Source organism: Dermacentor albipictus, chromosome 1, assembly GCF_038994185.2.
Source record: "Dermacentor albipictus isolate Rhodes 1998 colony chromosome 1, USDA_Dalb.pri_finalv2, whole genome shotgun sequence".
Lineage (NCBI taxonomy): Eukaryota > Metazoa > Arthropoda > Arachnida > Ixodida > Ixodidae > Dermacentor > Dermacentor albipictus.
This window is the reverse complement of record NC_091821.1, coordinates 315,497,574-315,518,488: the sequence shown is the minus strand read 5'-3', so window position 1 is coordinate 315,518,488 and position 20,915 is coordinate 315,497,574. Positions and strand designations below refer to the sequence as shown.

The 20,915-nt window shown below is 49.4% G+C and overlaps 1 protein-coding gene across 4 annotated transcripts in view; it reads right to left on the bottom strand.

Annotated features, from left to right (window-relative positions):
- Ca-beta (Calcium channel protein beta subunit) overlaps positions 1-20,915 on the bottom strand; it is a 122,052-nt gene that overhangs the window by 73,479 nt on the left and 27,658 nt on the right. For 2 of the 4 annotated variants that reach the window (XM_065435063.2, XM_065435084.2), the window contains one exon: positions 18,940-19,020. In XM_065435063.2, the coding sequence (XP_065291135.1) occupies positions 18,940-19,020 (81 nt within the window). Of the gene's footprint in view, positions 1-6,572; positions 7,937-18,939; positions 19,021-20,915 lie in introns of those variants that run through there. The other 2 variants (XM_065435094.2, XM_065435074.2) reach the window with 2 other exon arrangements.

The window sequence follows — 20,915 nt, the reverse complement described above, 5'->3', positions numbered from 1 at the left end:
TTTGTCTGCGAGGAGAGGTATGTAACGTCCAAGCGCGTAAAAGGGACGCGGGGATCAAGAAGAGAAGGGAAGAGGAGAACGAAGACTGTGCAGCGGCCATTCCTGTTGTTCGTAGCCTGCCGTTTCTGCTCTCGCACGCCTAAATAAAGCCCTTTTCCCCGTGCTCGTAACAAGATGTTGGCGGCTAAACAAAGCCACTAGTAAGCGGAGCTCAAATCGACAGCCAAGAGCAGAAGTGAAGTAGGCTACAAATAGAGAAATCTAAGCAATGCTATAATTAGTTATGGATGGTCGAGGAAGTACGCAGTCGAAGTTCTGAGGCAGCACTCCTAAGGTCTCGCAACAGGGCCTCGATGTTCACGATCATCAGTGAGCCCAGAACCAGTTAGGCATGACCCACCAGCTGTGAAGCCAGGCCATGGAAGAGGCCTGGGTAACGAACTGTAACGGAAAGGCACGCCACCGGACGCATTCCAGAAATGTGTCATTTTAAATTCCTATACATTCGGTTCGCAAAGACTACAAATGAATGAATGAATGAAATATATTTTTATTAGGGGACACGACCACCATTCAGCCGAAATGTGGGTGGGAGTTCAGGTGACGATATATATGCTCATTAATTAAGCAGCGCGCGCTCACATAGGTACTTCGCGCTGCGCCCTCTGGCGCACAGCTGGTAGGCGGTGCACGTCAGCGGTAAACGTCAGCAGTACACGTCATGCACGAGCTTAAAAGAGGTATCGCTCTAAAGAAACAATGAGACACCAGAAGTGTAACTTTAAACAGGAGTACAGAACACGCACGCCGCCGCGAACGCCAGGCGGCGAGGCAAGTGGCGTTACACTGCGTTATACGAGTGTCGCAATCACACCGGTGCCGGGCGGTGCACAGAGACAGAAGCAGCAGGGTCTAAAAGCAGACGCCCGCGAAGGACGAGATGTTGCATAAAGGAGAACAAGGACGGGCGCCACCGAGAGCCCACGCGCAGAGCCAGGGTTGAGAAGAGGACGTGTCGATGCCGCAACAGCCTCGGCAGAGTGCCGCTTACGCCCTCCGAGCGACGCGCGTCCAAAAAGACGCATCACTGCAGCGGCAACGACTCCTCGCGCGAGAGATGAAAATAGAAGCGGATCTAACGGAACCACTGTCGCGGACATGGCGTCGAACTTAATTAACACGCGCGCTTCGACGGCACGCTGAAGAAACCAGCCCGGGTTTCCCTTTCCCCCACCGCGAGGAAATCACAAAAGGAAGTACAGATTCTTCACTGCGGCGCTCTTGACGCAGGGCCGAGCCAGTGAGTGAAAAAAATTACCGCGAAGGAAGCTAAAGGTGAGCGGCGCAGACGCAGAGGAGGAAGACGAAGGTTAAAGGAGAGAAGACCAGCAAGAGGACCTCCCGCCGAGCAGAGCGCGCACTAAAATTAGACGGCCACTAAGAGACGCGGCTAGAGAAGGCGCTGGCTCGGCCGAGAGCGGGCTCGGCAGCCGCCGCGTCCCCCGCTGGCCCGAAGGAACCGGCCGCGCCAGCGAGGGAGAACCGCCCAGCGCCGGTATGCGAGCCTCGAGTGACAGCCGAACGCGGAGTTCAGGGCGTAGGAATGACAATACCGACAAGCGAAGCGGAGGCCTCGTGCCGACACGACACGGCAAGAGGCGCTGCCTTCCGCAGCGTTACGCGCATGGCGCGGGTTTGTCAGTGGCGTCACAAGGAAAGCGAAGGCGCATGCCTGTGGGTGCCGCGCCTCGATCGGCGTTATGTAGTACGCTGTGATGATTCACGAAGAAAAATATCCTTCATATTCAGGAGCGGGAGATTGGAGAGCTGACGCGTCGCGCTCCCGCAAGATCATACGGCCGTATAATCAGCGAGAACGAGGTTTGCAACAAGCACGCGCGACCGGAAAGACATGTTGCCTAACTACTACAAAAGTCATGCGAAGTGCTTCGACGAAGGCCAGGGAACTCTGTTTCTAGCTAATATCATGCCTGCTATTGAAACACCAGCAATAAACGGCTCGCCGCTCAGTAAGCCTTTCGTACTTCGAGTCTAAGCCTTCGAGAGCTTGCGTGGCGCACGTACAGATGCGAGTCAGAGATGACGAAAAAAAAAATCGGCAAACGAAATCGAAGAGGGAGGCACCTGGAAGTACACGACCACCTTTCTGTTTCCCTTATTCACTTCGAAGGCTCGCGTCCTTAGTTTCGCCTCTACCCCGTCGCTTGCGCGCGTCGCCTGTGATGGCGACCGGTCGATGGAGAAAAGCACCGCGCCGGTCGACGCTTCCTTGTTGTGTCGCAGGAATAGCCGGTGTGCGCCCGTATAAGCGCAGGCGTGTCCACGAGCTGCGAGCGGCCGCCCCCCGGCGCTCCGTCCCGTATACGTACCGAGCCGCCGCTGTTCTCTGCACTGAACCAGTAAGCGCTAGTGCGGCGCCGGGAGCGAAAGTGAGCGCTGCAATACTTCCGAGCCGACAGGCGAGAAGCTCCCAGACTCGGCCAACGGAAGCAGCAATTTTTGTTCCACGCCAATCATTGGGCAGAATAAGCGTAACAATAGCGGAAGGTACATGAGAGAGGCTAGGCGTTCCTTGCCCCTTCCCAACACTCCTTTATTTGCCGGTTTCACTTCCGTAGCTCTAGCTCGCGAAGAATGTGCTGCACACGCTCCAAACGTAAAATGTTACACGAACACAGAAAGCAAGCTTCTGTTGTACGGTATATATAGCTAGCTGGGCGAGTCGGTACAACTGCGTCTATACTTGCAGCGCGAACGAACCAAGAAGAAGAAAAACGTAACACGAGTGCTCTGTTAAATCTTTATTCGTTGTTCTTGTTGGTTCGTTCGCGATGTAAGAAGCACGTTATTGAGCATCTAGGACAACAAAAGCACGTAATCGTTCAACGGCCTGACAGATAAATATTAAGGAAAGGGTATTACTCTTCCTTTATCAAAAGTTTAACACGAGTGGAGCTGAGACACGGCATATCGTACCAGGCTTCCTGAAATACTCGCGACGATCTAGAACACGGTTGACGAGCACAGCTGTTTCTGCTCTCCACGGCTTTGGAACGTCACCGGCGCCAAAGTATGCGTACACCCTACACGCGGCCCAGCGACAACCCTGATCACGTGCGCAGTCATATGCGTATTTACTTAGGGGAGAGAAATGTAGGCCTCGGGGGCGTCGAACCATTTCGGAAAAGAAAAATCCGCGTAGCTGTTTTATAATTTACCGGTCCCGAATGGTTCATTGTGTGATTGATAATTCGTTACGTTAATGATATAGACAGCCGTCACTGACGCACTTTTCAGCCTCCTTTAATTTCATGGTAATCCACATATGCTATATATATGAAGGAAATAGTTCTCCGGATCAGGTGTATTAAATGATAAATTGAAAGAAGCGCAGGCGCAGGTGGAAAAGCAAAAACAAACATTAAATGTCGACCTTTCGTCCGGGGTACGGGCCTTCATCAAGAAGGCCGAACCGGGTACAAACACTCCTTCCCAAGCGTTGAGGTCCCATCATGGCCGAGCATCAGTACCGGGAGCGCGCTGGTACCTATTTGACCGGTATATAGGCACCCGGTGCCAGCATTTGCCTCCCAAAGCCGCGGCGGATGCCCTTCAACAAGGCTGTTTGTGGTTGGACAAGAGGCGCCCAGAGACCCTGCCTCACATGGAATCTCGCGTAAGATGAACTCGTATTACCGAGACGACGTGGTCACTCGTCGTGTCTTACATACAAATCATTTATTCAGCGCAGTTGTTACACGTTATAAACATTGCACAGCAGCAATTCCATCCAAGCGCGTTATACAGTTTTATGTTATACTCTTATACGCGCGAAAAGGCAATAAAACGCGCCTCTTTGCGCGTGCTTTGTTGCAAGCATCGAAACGACTTGTACAAGAGAGAAAGGGAATATTTTCTTGGTTTATTATAGCGCGAAGTATATATACACACACACACTGAAGAAAAATAGAGTACGACGTACGTTGAATTAGCACAGTATATTTCACCGACGTTGCGGCTGGTGGACCAGCGAAACGACAGTGAAATATGCTGTGCTAATTCAACGTACATCGTACTCTCTTTTTCTTCAGTGCGTGCGTGCGTGCGTGTGTGTGTGTGCGTGTGTGTGTGTGTGTGTGTGTTTGTGTGTGTGTGTGTTTGTGTGTGTGTGTGTGTGTGTGTGTGTGTGTGTGTGTGTGTGTGAGAGAGAGAGAGAGAGAGAGAGAGAGAGAGCGTGACTGCAAAACCGTAGTAGCAAGCAAACATGACAATTAAGGTCTAAAGCCTATCAGTTAAACATATAACAAGGTAGGAAACCCTTTTTTCTAGGGAAGCAATATTTCTTTGCGTGTTCAGCCGGAGTCATTTCGTGTGGTGAATAGACCTACCTATAAGGCACTTGTGAGAGGGAATGACAGCGAATAAACAGTCTCTGCACATCGTAGTATGGCGTTAACACATATTGCAATTACATAAACGCGCTGTGAAATGCTTGGTTAAACACCAAGCCCAAGGTTAAACACAAACACAAGAAGCGTAAGTTCCAATCAGCGATCGCCCCTACATCTCTTTCGCTCTCAAGAGCAAACAACCTCGCAGACTTCTTTTTTTTTTTGGCCTCATCAGAAAGCGATTTCGGTGCGCAAAATTGAACCTGAGACCTTGCTTCAGGCAGCAGAATGCCAATAAACGGCATTCACACTCAACGTATGGCAAAAAAATGATACATACACGAAGGAACAGGATTGCGATTAGTATACAAACACACCAGACAGAATAAAGATAAACAGCAACAAAATAACTCCTGCTCGTTAGCACACTAACAGTGTCTCGTAAGGTCAAGTCTACGGCATCGAATTTAAAAGCATCTCTGAACTTTGCGTGCGAGGCATGTACGGAGCACGTTTAGAAGAGCTACGCCATGCGACGGCATACGGCCAGCCACAGAGGCAGCTTGCCACCGCACACCGCATGGCATCTCTCGCACACGTTCGTCGTTTTCGCGAGTGCCCTGCCGTGCTCGCGAAAAAACGCAGCTTCGAGCTCCGCGTTTTGCACAATAAGCGAATCGCTGTGAAGAAGATGGGTGCAATAAATCACTGCCGCGTACTTCGTCTCCCTCCTCCTCGCCGTGTGTGCAAACCGTCCGACATCCGAGAGATGGAAGGACGACATTCGAACACACGCTGCCATCACCCGCGCCATCCCGTCTTCGCGCCTGGCCGACTCGCACCCAGCTACGGTTTTATTTATTTTTTCTCTCTGTCTCCCTCTTCACAACCACAACAATGGATTGTACTGCCTATGACGTCATTGCCATCCATTAAAAAAGATTTTAAGAAAGAACACTGGCAGGGGAAGAAGCAAGAACACAAGGCCCCGCAGACAGGGTGAGAGAGAAAAACGCCGGTCGGCGCCCATCCGTCGCGTCGCGTGCACGGCGGAAAGGCGGGCCGTTCTAAATGCAAATCTCGGTGCTCCCCATCCTCGGCACGTCGCTGTGGAGGAGACGCCTGGTCAAGCACACCGACTGGCGCCGACGGCACCGCAATCGCTCGGCACGCGCCGTCCCACGCAGCCGCGTGTTTTGCGTAGAAGCATCACAAAATGAAAGATGGCTGTTCCGAAACCTGGCATCGTGACACCTTATGTCCTGACTTAGCTTAACGAACACATTACGTTCGACGTATTACAGCCACACCAAGATGTAGCAGGCGACCGAAGAGCCAGTAGCGACAGCTATTAGTTGTTTTGAGTATTTTTTAGCATATGCGCAGCGGTAAAAGATTTACACAACATGAAAAAGACCAGACCTAACGGTTGCATATTCTAGTACACTGGACCCTGTAGACCCATTGTTCAGCGTTCGTTCTGTCTTCACGTATGTGTGCGTTTTGTAGAGCTTTACATATGTCACCACAACTATTTAAACTGTCTGAAACTAATAATGCCTACGCCGCCGCTCTGCTTCCTACTCTTTCTCCTCTCTTTACATAAACGAAGAAATAGCCTTTACTACGATACCCCGCCCTTTTAAGCAGGATATAACCAAGGGGGACTATACAAACCGTTTTATTAACTTAGATAAATTATATTAAATATCGCTTTGTCAGCGTAATCTCGCCTACGCACCCCGGTCACTTGCGGAAAGGCGGACATAACGTTCTCGACGAGCAACTCTGATCGACTTCACCTAGAACAGCAATTCGCGCACAGAGTAGGGAGGAGTAACATCGACAAAGCACCAAGATGAAATGAAGTGCCCACAACATGTACCCGACCCAGAAGTAATGAAAGCTCTCTGCCAAAGCTATCCTATTTTTTTTTTCCTTTTTCACGTTGTCCAACATCTTAGATGTCGAAAGCACTTAGAAAAAGCTGCAGGATATGTGATATTTGCAAGAAAGCAACATAAATAGCTACATATAGGTATAATAAGTCCATACCCCAGACTTAAATGATGCCCATTTTCCAGGAAGCATGGCAGCATCGTTCATTTCAATCACACTTTCAAACATACAGGCTTTAAGAAACGAAGACGTCACGCCTACCCTTCGCCGGTAGAGAGGAATTCGGTATCCATGATCCCTGCGGCTTCTCAATGTCGCCATAGTAGCAGTTGCGTAAGTCGACAAACGGCACCAGTATCCGCTCTGAGAGAAGATGGTCGATGCTTCCGACAACGAGGGTCACCTTCGCAACATCCAAACCCCGACGAAGCACAGAAAAGAGGCGGCGTGCTTAAGCACACTCTGTCATGCAGACGGCGCTTAACTCCGGGCGCCAGAAGCCACTCAAAAGCACGGCGCACTGTGATGGAAGAAACACGTAGATCGCCACCACACAAACACAAGTGCACAGCACATAGAGACGCGTCGACACCTCGTGAAGACCCCACAGCTTGTGCTACCCGCCGTCCGCCGAGCGCTGACAGCGAGAGTTTGCCCTGCGACGATCACTGGCGAGATGCAGACGCCAGGTGTGTGTCGTGCGCAGCAGCCCAAGGTCGCTCAGCAATACGCCGCTACCATTACACCGATCCGGCATCAATTGCACAATCCAGCCCTTCTCGTATTAAGACTCTCCACAAGAATCATCCACCAGAATCAACTTTCAGCCAGCGAAGCCGTAAAGAAAAGAACCTGCACCACATCTGTACAGTCCCAAGGGATACGGCGCGCAGCAATAACCGACATGGTTGTGCGATTAGCAGTGAACTCTGCCTGGTCGACTAGACGAAGAAACTTCGGCTTTAACCAAAGCCCCGCACCGACATCTGCGTCCAAAGAATTCACGACATGTGACGGTAGACAGAGCGTGAAAATTCCAGTTCAAGGAGAGCGACGCATTTAGTAGAATCCGACAATAGCTCAGCTTCCCCGCACGGCACGAAGCAGTGCGGGATAACGTACCAAAATAATTTTTTTGACGAAAGTCGGAGGCCCACGACGAAGTCGTGCAAGTAAGCCACAAGCTGCACAAGTCACAAAGCTGCAAGCAGCAAGTTCAGCCTGCTGCAAGCAGCAGGTTCTTCAAAGTGCGCAATAATCGTGATTGTGACACCAGGAGGTTGAGTCGAAGGTCTGCCGCGTGTCGCAGGAGTGGGAGGCGGTAGCAGGAGACGCTGTTAGGTGAAACAGGGGAAACGTAGCTGACAGCTCCGCGAAACGCTTCCGAAAGGCTGGCTAGTTCAAAACGTAACGCGCACTGACGCACTCTTCCGTCGAGCTCCAGGGCACCCGGACACGCAAGAGCCGCACGCTGCTAGAGGTGCAGGCACGACACAGCGTCGCAGACGACGGCTCAGCAGACGACGGCTACAAGACCCGCCGCGCGTGGCACGCGACACGACAGCGCAGCAAGAGCCGCTCGAAAAGAAGCTTCAAGCTTCGCAACTTATTTTCCTTGCTCCAGTCAGAGACGCGCAACGCGCGCCGCAACGACCAGGAACCGAAGTGAGCCGTCGGGGGGGACACGGGTGCAGCGTCACAACGACGCCCTGGTCGTAACGCAAACTCTCGCGCTCTGCGGGACTGCTCCTCCGGGCGCTTTAAAAAAAAAAAGCAACGGGACTAAATAAAAGGGGTGACGAAGGGAAACCGGAGTGAGCGAGAGAAGAAACACGCGCGCAGATGAGGCGAGGGTACAACGACAAGACCCGAATTAGAGGGCCCATTAGTCACGAGACCGCGGTCCTCCCAAGTGTCGCGGCGTCAGGGACGCTCGAGGCCACATCGGAAGCAAAAGAAAAAAAAAGGGGGAAGCCGGAACGAGAAAAGCGCACCACAACTGCAGCGCCGCCGAGAGCGGAACGCGACACAAGCAAAGCGCCACGGCTGCGATGGCGGCATACGAAAAGAGAACGGGACCCGAAGAATGGGATGGGAGGCCCCGTGTCGAGAAAAGGGAAAGCAAGAAGCAAGAAGCCACAGCGGCCAGAGTAGCTGTCACTCCAGCTTCCCGGCGCCGCTGCCAAGTTCTGAGACCGACGAGTCGTTTCTAGGCGGTGCGCGCGACGCCGATGCCCCGCTTGCAGCCGAGTGCAGCGGAGGGGGGGGGGGGGGGGAACTCGAGAAAAGAAAGAGCGAAAGATGGCATCTCCTGCGAGTCGACGGGCAGCAGGAAAATGCGAGGAACGCGGCGAGTCTACTTGTCTCGTTAGCAGCAGCGAAGGACACGCACCGTGATGCGTGGGCGGTGCATTAGCGGAGAAGACTGCGGGGGAAACGCTGCACGTCGACGAGCACTGTACGCATACGCGACTAGCGAAAGTCGGGCAATTATTATTATTAGTATTATTATTATTATCTGTTCGGATATATATATATATATATATATATATATATATATATATATATATATATATATATATATATATATATATATATATATATATATATATATACAGCTTCGCGGCACGGCGTTGCTGTCAGTTGTTGATGGCGGTCGTGCTTCACACGTTCACGGCGTACGAGCAACGAAGTGTTATTCGGTGTTCTAGGGAGCAAGGGACGAACGCCCATCGAAATCCACAAGGAATTGCAGCCCCCGTATGGGGAAAGGCATCTCGCTTTGAGAAGTCAGAAGTGGTGGCGGTGTGAGTTCGCAAAAGGGCCGTGAAGACTTGAATGAGAATGAGCGTTCGGGGAGCAAGCGTGCATCGCTGACTGACGACAAAATTTCTAAAATTTAGTGCTGCGATGGGACAAATACGTATGTATTACGTAATAGTACGCATATTTGTAATTACCTGTATGTGCCTTACTTCGGCAAAAAACAGGGGCAAAGACTTTCTGGTATGCCCTCGTATATTCGGTAGCGCGTAGGCAGAGTTCCTCAGTTTAGATCTTTACAGGCATTGACGCTAGGGCAACAATGCGCTTCCCTGCAGTAAATAACACATACAAGACAGCTAGCCTCCCAATATATTCTCAAAAGCTAATGCACCAAAGCCAGTTTTCTAAAGGAAGGCCTGTTCGAGTTCGTCGTACTAATATATTTAAATTGTGCCTGCCAGGTGCTTTAAAATTAGTTTGAAAATGAGAAAGGTCAACACCAAGAGAATAAAAAATGAAAAACGGGAACAGAATCCACTGAGACTGGAAAACGGCAGAACCAGAATCGCAAATCTTTGCTAGAGTCTTGGAGGTGACAGGTCATTCCAGACCGAGCCCGAGTGCGACCGGCACAAGCCAGCTGCTGACGTCAGTGCTGACGCCATCGCTGCGTCGCGCCCGCGCCCGTTTGGACCCAAGCCAATTTACCAAATCCCCGGCGATTATTTGGTTTCCCTCTCCTTCGGGCCACCGGCGCCACCTGGGAAGCAGCGGTCGAAACTTTGGAACCCGCTCTGGCTCCCGCAGAGCCGCGGGTCAGATTCGATACGACGTCGAAGAGAGCGCGTGGAAACAAAGTATCGTTGGCCCCGGAAGGGGGGTGGGGCAGAGGAAAATAACATGTTACGCGAAAGAAGAAAAAAAAAAGAAACGAACAGCGCAAGAGCAAGAGCAGCAGGAAAATTGTTTCATGCTTCACAGTCCAGCCAACCTACGAAGTCAATTTTCCCCTAACTCTAATCATTGCTCGACACTACCTTAGATTTTTGCAAGAAGCGGTTCAGTTTGTCGATACGGTTTCTGTAAACATAAATAAACTGCAAATTTATGTTTAAATATATTTCTAGGCTCGATATTAAATATTAAACTAAAGAAAGTTACTGGAATGAAACTGAAATAGTCTCGCAATATTAGTTTGACTAAGAACACAGCGTTGCTTGAAGCCATATTCACGGAAGAACGTGTAAACAAATTTATACTTTTCTCTATAGTCGGATACAACCTTAGAAAAAAGGGGGCGTTTACTCCTCCGAGGCGGGTGCACCAATGGGCGCGCATTCTGGACCGACGTCATGCGCCGGACGGCCGGTGACTTCGCCGCTTCGGTCATCTGGGCGGGGCCTCCCCTTTTTTCTAAAGTTGTATCCGACTACTACACGCAAAGATGTTTTACACGGAACATTGCTTTTTTTTTTTTGGAATTGTACGGAAGATGGGCGTCCGGCCTCCCCTGCAGAATGTAACAGTGTCAAATCAGTGTCCCACTACTGAACACCGATGTAAAAGATGCGGAATAAATTTTTCTTATGTGCCGTGTACTGGTGCAGCACCACCACGCTTACGTGCTCACACGTCACTTGCAGTGAAGCAGGCGAATACGCAGCCCATTTTCTTTTTTTTTTCGTTCCTTCATTACAAAAAGAAAAAAAAATTGGAGGACGCTTAAGCTTCGCCTTCAAGAGTGGGACGCGACAGCGTTCCCGTCGACCCGCCAAGGGGTATAAGACAATGCGCTACGGCACAGCAATCACTTACGATGCGCCCCGCATCGGACTTAGCGCCCACCTATCACGCGGTGAGCGTCGAGCAACGCAGCGTTCGGCGCGTCAACGAAACGTGCGCCTGAGCGAACGAAACGAACCAAAGAACTCGGTGTCTCGGAGGGGAAACGATCTACGCCAGCCAAACGTCGTGATCGGCACGGGCAGAGAGATAGATAGTAATCTAAACCGGATGCACGGCGAAGCGTCGTCAGGGGAGAGGGAGTCCTGCGACGCGCCTGGCAGCGGTCCCAATGCGCGCGCGGCGCGCCTCCTGTCGGGGCAGCGCCGTACATTGAGAGGAGGGGGTCTTCTGTGTTTGCCGCAAGATGGCTCTGCGTGTGCGGAAAGCGCAGAAGAAATGCAGCGGAAACGCACTTCGCAACTCGTGTAATTGTGACTTCTGTACGTTACATGTTCATAATTACCGATATACACCGCAGTATAACTTTCCACGGCTCGTTTCGAAGGCAACACCGCATTCACTAGAGGCGCGTTTGCACCGCTTGGAAGCATCGAACTCGTGGCTGAGTGGTAGCGTCTCCGTCTCACACTCCGGAGACCTGGGTTCGATTCCCACCGGGCCAATCTTGGAAGTTGCTTTTTATTTATGAAGCGCCTGCCGTGATTTATCGCTCACGGTCAACGCCGCCGACGCCGACACCCGACGCCGACGACACCGGCTTTTCTGCGACACGAGCTCCTTAACGCTATCGCGTTAAAAATCGCCCAAGCACGCCACCACTGAGACTCTGTCAAGGTTGCTCTGCCTATGAACGGTTTCCTCCTGGCCATATCGTGCTCAGCGGTACAAGAATGTATCTGTTCCCCGCTTACACCAAGATTTGCCTACTGGTTCGCACTGTGCTGCAGCATACGTTTGTTTCCTCGGTTGCAGATAAAAGTTTCTTTCAAAGTGGACAGAAATCTGCAGCACAAGGGCAATAGCGCAATATCAATGCTTCGTTAACAAGCCCATGTCATCCACACCCTGTCGTTTGCTCGGCGCGATGTAATTCACAGCACTGCAGTACGGTGGTAAGTCATACTTCATATGAAAATGAGAAGGTGATTCGCGGTTACTGAAATCAAAACACGTGACCACGGCAGAAGTTCTCATGTACCGTTCGTTGTTGTGTCGCAGCAGTGCTTTATTCGTAGTGCTACAATTCCCTAGATTATGATAATATTCCCCAAATTTCTCTCAACAATGCCCATAATCCTTAAATCGAGGTAAACTTCAGTGGAGTTGGCAGCACTGAATAGCTTCCATAGGAAATGACGAAGCTGGAGTTGAAGCAACCGGAGGCACCGCCTCGGTTACCAGTCCAGACTTCCGCCTGAACAATCACTTGAACGCGGGACATCCGTGGTAGATTAAAGTTGTTGAATTGCTATAAGCAGCGTCACTACCTTTACTTGCAAGGAGCCGTTCACGGATGCTTCCTCTCCTAGCTGAGATATATAGTACAGAATTTTGTATATTCCAAGGCCTGCTTTCGTTCTATATAAGCAGGAAGGCAGAACTGCGCGGTTGAAAGTACGCACGAGGATTTATAACTACTCAATACGACTAGGTAACGTAAGCGTTGGCAGTAACAGAGACAATGCGAATTGGAAAAATTAAAGGTAAAAAATATGGTGGACCACGTCCTCGTTGACGCCCTTTAAGGGGACCCTCTCACCAGGTCTGGCCGACTTGAGCTGACAAGCGCAGTGCATACAATGCGCTCTATAGCGATGGTGCGCGCTTTGCCTTACATCTCTACGCGCCGCGGAATGATTAACTTCAAACCAAACGCCGTTTGCCCTTCTCCTCGCGGGCGCCGCACTGTGCAGCCGGAGAGTCGACGTGCACAGCGCAAGTGCGCCTACTTACATGTGTCGCAGTGCTGTGACCTCGCTTATGGCGACACGCGTGACTTCGGAAATTATACGAGGCAACATCAGTTATTTAATATGTTGCTTCAATAGATGCATTAAAGTGTAGAGAAATAATAAAACATACAAACCGAATGTCTGCGTGTCTTTGTTTTACTTCATAAAGTAGCAAGAAAGATGCACTTCCGTTTCGTCTGCTTGTTCCTACGTCGTGCAGTCGCAAGCACATCCGTAGGAACAAATAACAAATAAAGATAACAAAACTTATTTTCTACCGTGTTCCAGCATCGCGATCATGCTCTTTCATCCTCTCACGGCTGTCTCATTGCTCGTGAATGTGGCACTGATCGGATGCTCTCGTGCAGAACGCGCAATATCGTTCGCTGCACGAGACGAGACAAACGCAACAGCACGCGTGCTCGAGACCGTCACCGGAACTGCGCCACTCAGCAAACACGCGAGCGAAAAAAAAAAGGAAGAGAAAGGCGGCGGCGGCGCCCGTGACGCGATCCTCCGCCTCCGGTGCGGGAGAACGCAAGGAAGGAAATATCGCTTGCGGAGGCTAGACGGGGCAAGTGGAGAGAGTGTACGTTGGTCGTGCCATTTGCCTCCTGAAATCATGGGTTCCCGCCACTTCAAGTATTTCTATCTCTGCTATTAATGAACTAGTTTGAAAGATTGTTGCTATAGAACACTCCATAAGTAGCACGTAACAACTTCCAGCGTATAACCGAAATTTGCTATGTGGCCTGGTGAGAGGCCCTTTCAGCGCCGGCCTCGCCTGGAGGTGTGGGAGGCTGGGCGTGGCATCTGAATAAAACGTTCTACTGCCACTTTCGAGTCACGCAAGTTCTCGCTCACAGCGTGATGTACGTTAAATGACAACGAAAGGAGCCTCCCGCGGCGCGAAGCTAAATTACATGTGCACGACCTAAAGACGTTCCACAATTTTGTTAACGCTTCGCCAAATTTCACGTCTCGATACAGGACGATGCCGCGCTGACACTTTGTTTGCCGTCGGAGCACAAGAGTTAAGGCTGGCTGTATGGACGGCTGATACGAGCGTCCTCTTTGAAACGGGGCAGTGGGTCTTTTCTCTCTCTCTCTATCTCTCTCTCACACACACACGCACGCACCCATATAATTCCCAGCATCAAAATTCCTGAACCATCACTAAGAACTGTTTTTGCACGCCCTCTGTTTCTTTTTCTTTTTTTTTTCTCCCTACTTTTCTGCCATCAAACCTCCAATCGCTTCTTACTAACCTCTACTGTGGACATGTTTACTTTCTCCCTGCTATTCCTGAACCCAAGGGCTTCAAGAAGCTGCCAGAGGAGCCTAAACCGATAGCTCGGTTGACATATTCACGTTATAATAAGCACGTTCCTTCGTTGCCCTAGCTTACCGCAGCAAGCACAAGATTATTCCTTGGTGTATATCTCGTTTCGTAACTACCCGTTCTAACGCATCCTAATCTCGCTTCAAAAAGCAAAGAGCCTCCCTTTGCGTTATCATAAATTGTTTCTTTCCTGATATCGTTTTTACCTAATAAGTAGTTGCTCATACGCGGTTTCATTTCCACTGCCGCCACCAGAAGATTGTCTCAGCTTCTCTGACTTTGCGTTTGACGTTATTTGTGGCGTCATGTTGGTTACTATACCAGTCGCATACTTTCTGGTAAGCTTCCTAGTTGATTTTTCCACTGTGAGTCAATATACATCATATACAAATACCTGAGCACTCTCGCAACCCATCTACTTTCTTCCATATTCCTCAGCCGTTCTTCATAATCAATTTTACTGTGAGCTTCCCTCACTTCAAAACTAGTCCAGCCCATATCACCCTGCACAGCTTCATCTTCCCGTGAGAGCCCACTGCTAGTCGTGCCACTGACCTTTGGCTGCCACCGAGTCCTGATTGTGAGACCGACTTCAAGCAAACAACTGCGTTTCCAAGTGTACGTTCTGGAACCATTACATCTTTCGACATACACCGGAGCACCTCTTTCCTGTTGTACCCATATGGCGCTATGTGCTTCATTATGGCCACATTTCTGTTCCCCTTAGCTATTATTGTTTTTTCCTGTATTTCCATACATCTATTGCCTTTGTTTATCCATACACCGATGCATTTGTATTCTTTTACCCGAAGTATTTCATTGCCCTGTATTGACGGAAAGTTTAGCGCCAGCTGGCGGCAACGCGCCATACTTGCGGCTGCAACACCTCACTTACTATCGGTGGTTACTACACATGATCGGGAACGCGGAACATAGAAATAGCCTGAAAAAGACACGTGGTTTTCGAAAAATTTACGTTTAGTAAATCCTAAAACATATGAAACTTGATGTAGAGCCACTGTATTCACGTTTCCAAAATCACTTAAGACTAACCATAAAACGTTCTCCAGTGTCCTTTAACTGACTACACCGCGTAGCACCAGCTTCTTGCAGCACAGGAGCAACGTGTTTCTTCAGCCAGACTGGAACAAAAACTGCATGGCTGCGAGGCGCCGCTAACACATGCGTTATCGTTCGTTTCGACTCCTCCTGTGACTGGCGGCGTTAGCCGCGGACAACGGACGAGCCGTTCTTCAGTTCTTCAGGTTCTCGCCCTTGATTGGCTAACGCACGGACTTGGTGAGACGTAGCACCAGTACACGCGTAATCATACTGGAACTATATATCGCTAGTTAATTAGCTACGTTTCTGCACGTCGTTTAATACTACAATAAATTCGGACCGCATCATGCTTTAAGAAGGCTCCATATCAAATCGACGCCGACAAAGCATGTTCCTCAGGTGAAAACGAAACTACGCTAGCAAACTGTCGTTAGCTCGCACAGGGATTTGGAGAATCAGCTACTCCAACCCAACCATGTCTGGGATGTTCCAGGCGGTACACATGCACGGAACTATTCGAATGGCCGATATGAAGGAAACCTGGACAATGCAACGTAAGAACACAGTTCAAGCGCATAATTGGACGAGCACAGACAATAAAAGCGCGCCTTCGAAAGACGAAGATAGGGTTGGGACGCAAGTAAGCAAAGATGAAAAGGAACATGCGTAAAGGAACGCAAGGCGACTCACGGCATTGTGCACGACGTGGCCCAAATTGGTCGACGAGGCAGGTCCTTCACCACCCGAGATGAATCGCTTGCTTACAGCACCGCTATAGGTGATACTGTAGCGTCGGTGCCCCGTCGAAGGGAAAAGCCCGCTGCGTGCTTAATGCACACTGCTCTGCACCCGCGCACGATCATCGAAAGGCATTGCGTGGAAAGCAAACGAGAAAGCAGGGTGGCTTCAAAAAATGCGAGGATCGCTCATGAGCAAGAACTTCATGCAAAGGCTTTCATGTAAATGCCATTCAGGTGGCAACTGCGATCGTTCAGCCACCAGGGAAATCATGAAATATTAGCCGTGAGAGTGGTTATAGATTCAACTTTGTGGTTTGCTTAAATAGCTGCGTTGCTTTGCCGCAGTTGATAGTTTTGCTTATCCCTGAATTTTTACTACATAAGCTAAATAAATGTTTGGTGTCACTCCGTCCTGACACTGACGTCACCGGCAGACGAATATTGAGATTCAGAGCGATGAAGGGCACTATCGTTATATGTCTGTTCGGATGGACTTTGTGTGCAGCACCCAAGAAGCCTGGTGTCGTCACAAGTAAGGAGGCTGTAGCCTGAGCAAAGCAGATCCAAAGGAAGAGGACGCGCAAAAGGGGCACCGGAGGCGATCTCCGGGTTCGGATAGGCGTGCCTCCACAGCCAGCCAACCCGACCGATATGGTGTCAGGTTCAATGGCGTTAAAATTTTCATCAGCATTTGCCTAGCGCCTACTTAGGTCGACTCTGTTTCCTGTTGCAATTTACCACCTTAACCTATAAGTATCTCCTTTTTGTCGGCGTGTATGAGGTCTCTTCAGATCCCGCGGCCAAACCATGTGTTCCCCCTTGGACGTCGCTTGGCTGTAATATGTCGGCGACTTCAACAGTTTCTGTCGTGTTACTCCCTCCAAAATGTTTTTCCTTTTTTACATAGAGTATAATAATCCCAGCATCAGTACTTAGGTAACTTAACTTTCCTGCATGTACTTGGCGGACAAGTGTTTAGTGCACGAACATCCAATCGCAGTTGCAACGGCTATGAGGAATTCAGGTCAACTTCATTTCCATCGTTATTTGAATTCAGTGTGTAACAATGTCGTCGAGCTCTCTAAATGTCTTAGAAAGAAAACCACAACTGGAAAGTTATTTGACATCTACTCGCATCGTGGCGTTGCACAATAGAGCAGCTCTTGCAGATACGACAGCAAAACAGGATAACGTTTTATGATAACCTGCATACTCTGTACTCCTAGCACTGTATATGATGCTCCACTGTATCCTTCCTATTTTACGCGACCTATTTCTCGGCCTCTTTACTTGCGCATGCACTTGTTTCCCGCGCAGAGCTCGTTTTTCATACGCAACGGCGCCTATACCCAACGCGTATAAGTGGGTCAGTAAGGCATTGCAAATAACCAAACAAGCAAACGTAAAATAAAATGCTTCGTTCTAGACAGAGTATGCTGCCATATCTAGCTATGAGACTAGCTAGAGTTTTGCGACCTGACATACACCGCGCAGGCCACACGGGGACCTTGGCCATCCAACCCTGCTGCACGGAACCCACGGGACACACGTACAGCGCCCACACGTACAGCAGACAACGACGGCGATGATGCCCTGTACTCGTGATACGGTGGCGGCAGCAGCAGCAGCAACGCTCTTCTCCTCTTGCCATCTGTGAGCGTTGCCGGAGCAACCAGTCCCTCAGCCAGGCAAGTCCCAACGTGCGATGCCAATAAAATTACCCCCACGGCTCTTGGCGTGCCCACTTTGGGAGAGACAGAGCCGCCGCTGCCGGCCGCTTGTTTACAGCTGCCAGCCCGGCGGGAGACCACCGACAGTGCGGCGGCAGCCAGTCGTTATACGCGCCGAAGGACGAGACGCAGCGCGTGCGCTTCGCTCCAGCGATTACGATGGCGCGCGTAGGCGCGGATGGAGAAGCGCCGTTCGGGACTCCGCAAGCTGCCCGCGAACGCAACCGAAGTTCAGAGAACGACGGTAGCAAAACACCGGGATAGCGCTGGTGACGCCAAATGGAAAAAGAATAGTCACTACATTTATATGTACTTGGTTAGCCAACCATATCAAATGTTCTCAACTCGGGCGCTGCACAGAACACTTATCCTTGTACGATGTGCTGCGCACAGCGCAGGGCTCACAGTTCCTACCAGGCCTGCCCATCTTATTCATTCGCATGGACAAGCGATAACACTCCATTCTTGAGCAGGGTTTGGACGTTCCGTCAGGTCGTTCCCGTAGACTAAGGACATCGGCATGGACTGTTTTGGACAAAAACGCCGCAAGAAAGACGGCGTATCGCACGTGCGCCAAGGTGGTGCCATTCACCCGAACCCGGTCAACACGGGGTGTACACAAGACCGAAAGCAAGGACCGTTAAAAAGAACGGAACGACAATGTGATGATGATATCAACGTTTAAGCAGCTCGCGTGTACAATGTAATCACAAAATTACGAGTGTGCAGTGGCCGTTTAAACCCTATTGGAAGACTTCGCTGACAGAAAAAGTGGGATGCACGGGATGCACGGATGCACGGATGCACGGAAAAATTTGAGCAGTTCGTACACACTTCGTTGTCTATGTGGATGGGCCTGCATTACAAGCATACAATTATTTCTCTCTAATATCTCTGCATCAGAGGTGTCTGCGTCAAACAAGGAATAGTAAGATGCAACGAAGCTAACTAATAAAGAAGGAAATAAACGGACAAAACGTTATAGAGATAACTGAGCAATACAGATGTGTATAGAGGTAGCAGCTGAAAACTAAAAGAATCGTGGCATAATGTCGATGCTTGAGTGGGGCCACGATGTGAATCGCGACAGCAAAAACGAACGAAAGTAACAACGCGAAAATTGAGGCAAGGTACGCAAAGCTCGCGATAACAAAACAAGGAGAGTTTATTGTTCAGGCAAGCGAACATGCATCATCCTGACGCGCGTGTCTTCGGGGTCAGACATCAGAAGGAAAGAAAAAAAAAAGTCTAGTAATCTGAAAAAAAGACTGTGGCCGCCACCGCACTCACCTGCCTGGCGAAGCTGTTCGAACTGTCTGAGAAGTTCCCGTCGGGGTGCCGGATGTGTTCGCGTCTCTTGTTGACAGATGCCTGTTAAGGAGAATCGAACGACACAGTCAGAACGAGACAGAGCATGTGTGGATATCTGCTAGAAGGATTACTGCAAATTTCCAAATGTCATCACACCAGCTAAGCCCTGCGTTGTTCTCAATGGCGTTTTGATTTCATTGGTACCACTCATTCGGTGATCCTGCCCAACTCGGTCGCTTCCTCGTAATCCCAACAAGGACGCAGTCAGATACATGCCTCCATTCTACTGTCTCCAAATTCGTTGCATCGCTCGCGACGCGGTGCTGACATTCTTCTAAGCTTCTTTGTTATCTTCCAAGTTTCAGCTCAAAATGGTAGCAATCGTAGAATGCAATGACTGCACACTTTTCGTGCTCAAAGATAAAGATTTTCTGTTCAGAGGGTATGTTATATACGTTCTAACCAACTTTTGTTCATCCGGAAATGTCCTTATCGTAATCCGGGTCACCTGTGACCATTTGGCCCAGATAAGTGAGCCGTCGGGCTACTGAAGATTAATTTAGTATTCTGCATATCAACACTCACAGTCTTGCACTTTGACAGTCGGGATCTTCAATCATTTATTGTGAGTAACCTCGAACGTTGCTCAAAAAATGTCATCTGTGTACTGTAGGCAGATGAGATGTTCCCAATCTATCTTTACACGTAACCATTGCCATACTAATAGCTTGAATACTTCTAAGCATCCAGTCAACTCGAGATATTGTGCCTTCTTGCCTCACTTCACGGTTGGTATTTCTCTACTTTTTGTAAAGACTTGTGGTAGAAGTAGAATCCTTGCAGACAGTTGGCGAGATATTGACGTGTGCTTCCTCTAACCTTGTCTACGCAATGCCTCCATGACTGCTGGTTATCTTTTCTGAGCCGGGAGCCTTTTCGTAATCTATGAAGGTCACACAGAGAGGTTGGTTATATTCTGTAGGGTTCTCAATTTATTGATGACATGGATATTATCTAGTGCTTAATATCACTTTTTAACCCTTTCGGACCTGGTAGTGTCAATCGACGACATTACAGAAAATACCGCACCCAATTGATGAAAGGAAGTAAATACAAAAAAGTTCAGAGTTCGACGTGAAGACAGCATAGTCTTGAGGCAACTGCCAGAAGTTCAGGTCGAATGAAGTTTGAGGCTGATTTAGCGCGCATTGCAATTCCTGTGCATGTGAGCCATACTGGGTAGGAGCGGTAATAAAACTGCTCGTGAACCCTACATCAAAAAGAAAGTTACACACCAAGTGTGTGAGTGATACTTCAGTCAAGTTGACTTATTTATTTAAAATACCCTCAGGCCCATATGGCATTAAAGAGGGAAGTGGTTACAGAGTAGTAGTGTAAAGCAAACAAACAAGTGCTGTCACTTCTTTAAATACAATGATTCTCCTGATTATACGTTAGCTATTGTTTCGCGGAAAAGTTTGTTATTGGTGATGGCTACGATACTTGAGGGAGGGTGGTTCCATTCCTGAGATGTACGGGAGGTGAAAGACAAAGAAAGGCTTTGTGCGACAAGAATGAATTACTACCTTACTGCGATGATGGACGCGGTTTGAAATGTACTGAGACCGTAGGATGAAATTGTCGTGAAGCGCGATGTGATTAAAAATATTATGAAATAGCGAAAGACAGGCAATTTTGCGGCGGTTAGCGAGTGGAATAAGTGCTAGGTTAGTTTTCATTAAGGTTATACTCGCAGCACGGCTATAATTATAAAGAATGAAACGGGTAGAATTATTTTGTACTAGTTCAAGTGACGTAATGAGATTAACGTGACTGGGATCCCAAATTGCAGATGCAAATTCAAGATTCGAGCGTCTTAGAGTCTTGAAAAGCTGCAACATTAAAGTAGTCGGTGCTTTGAAATAGTTGCGCCGTAAGATCCCGAGCATGCGATT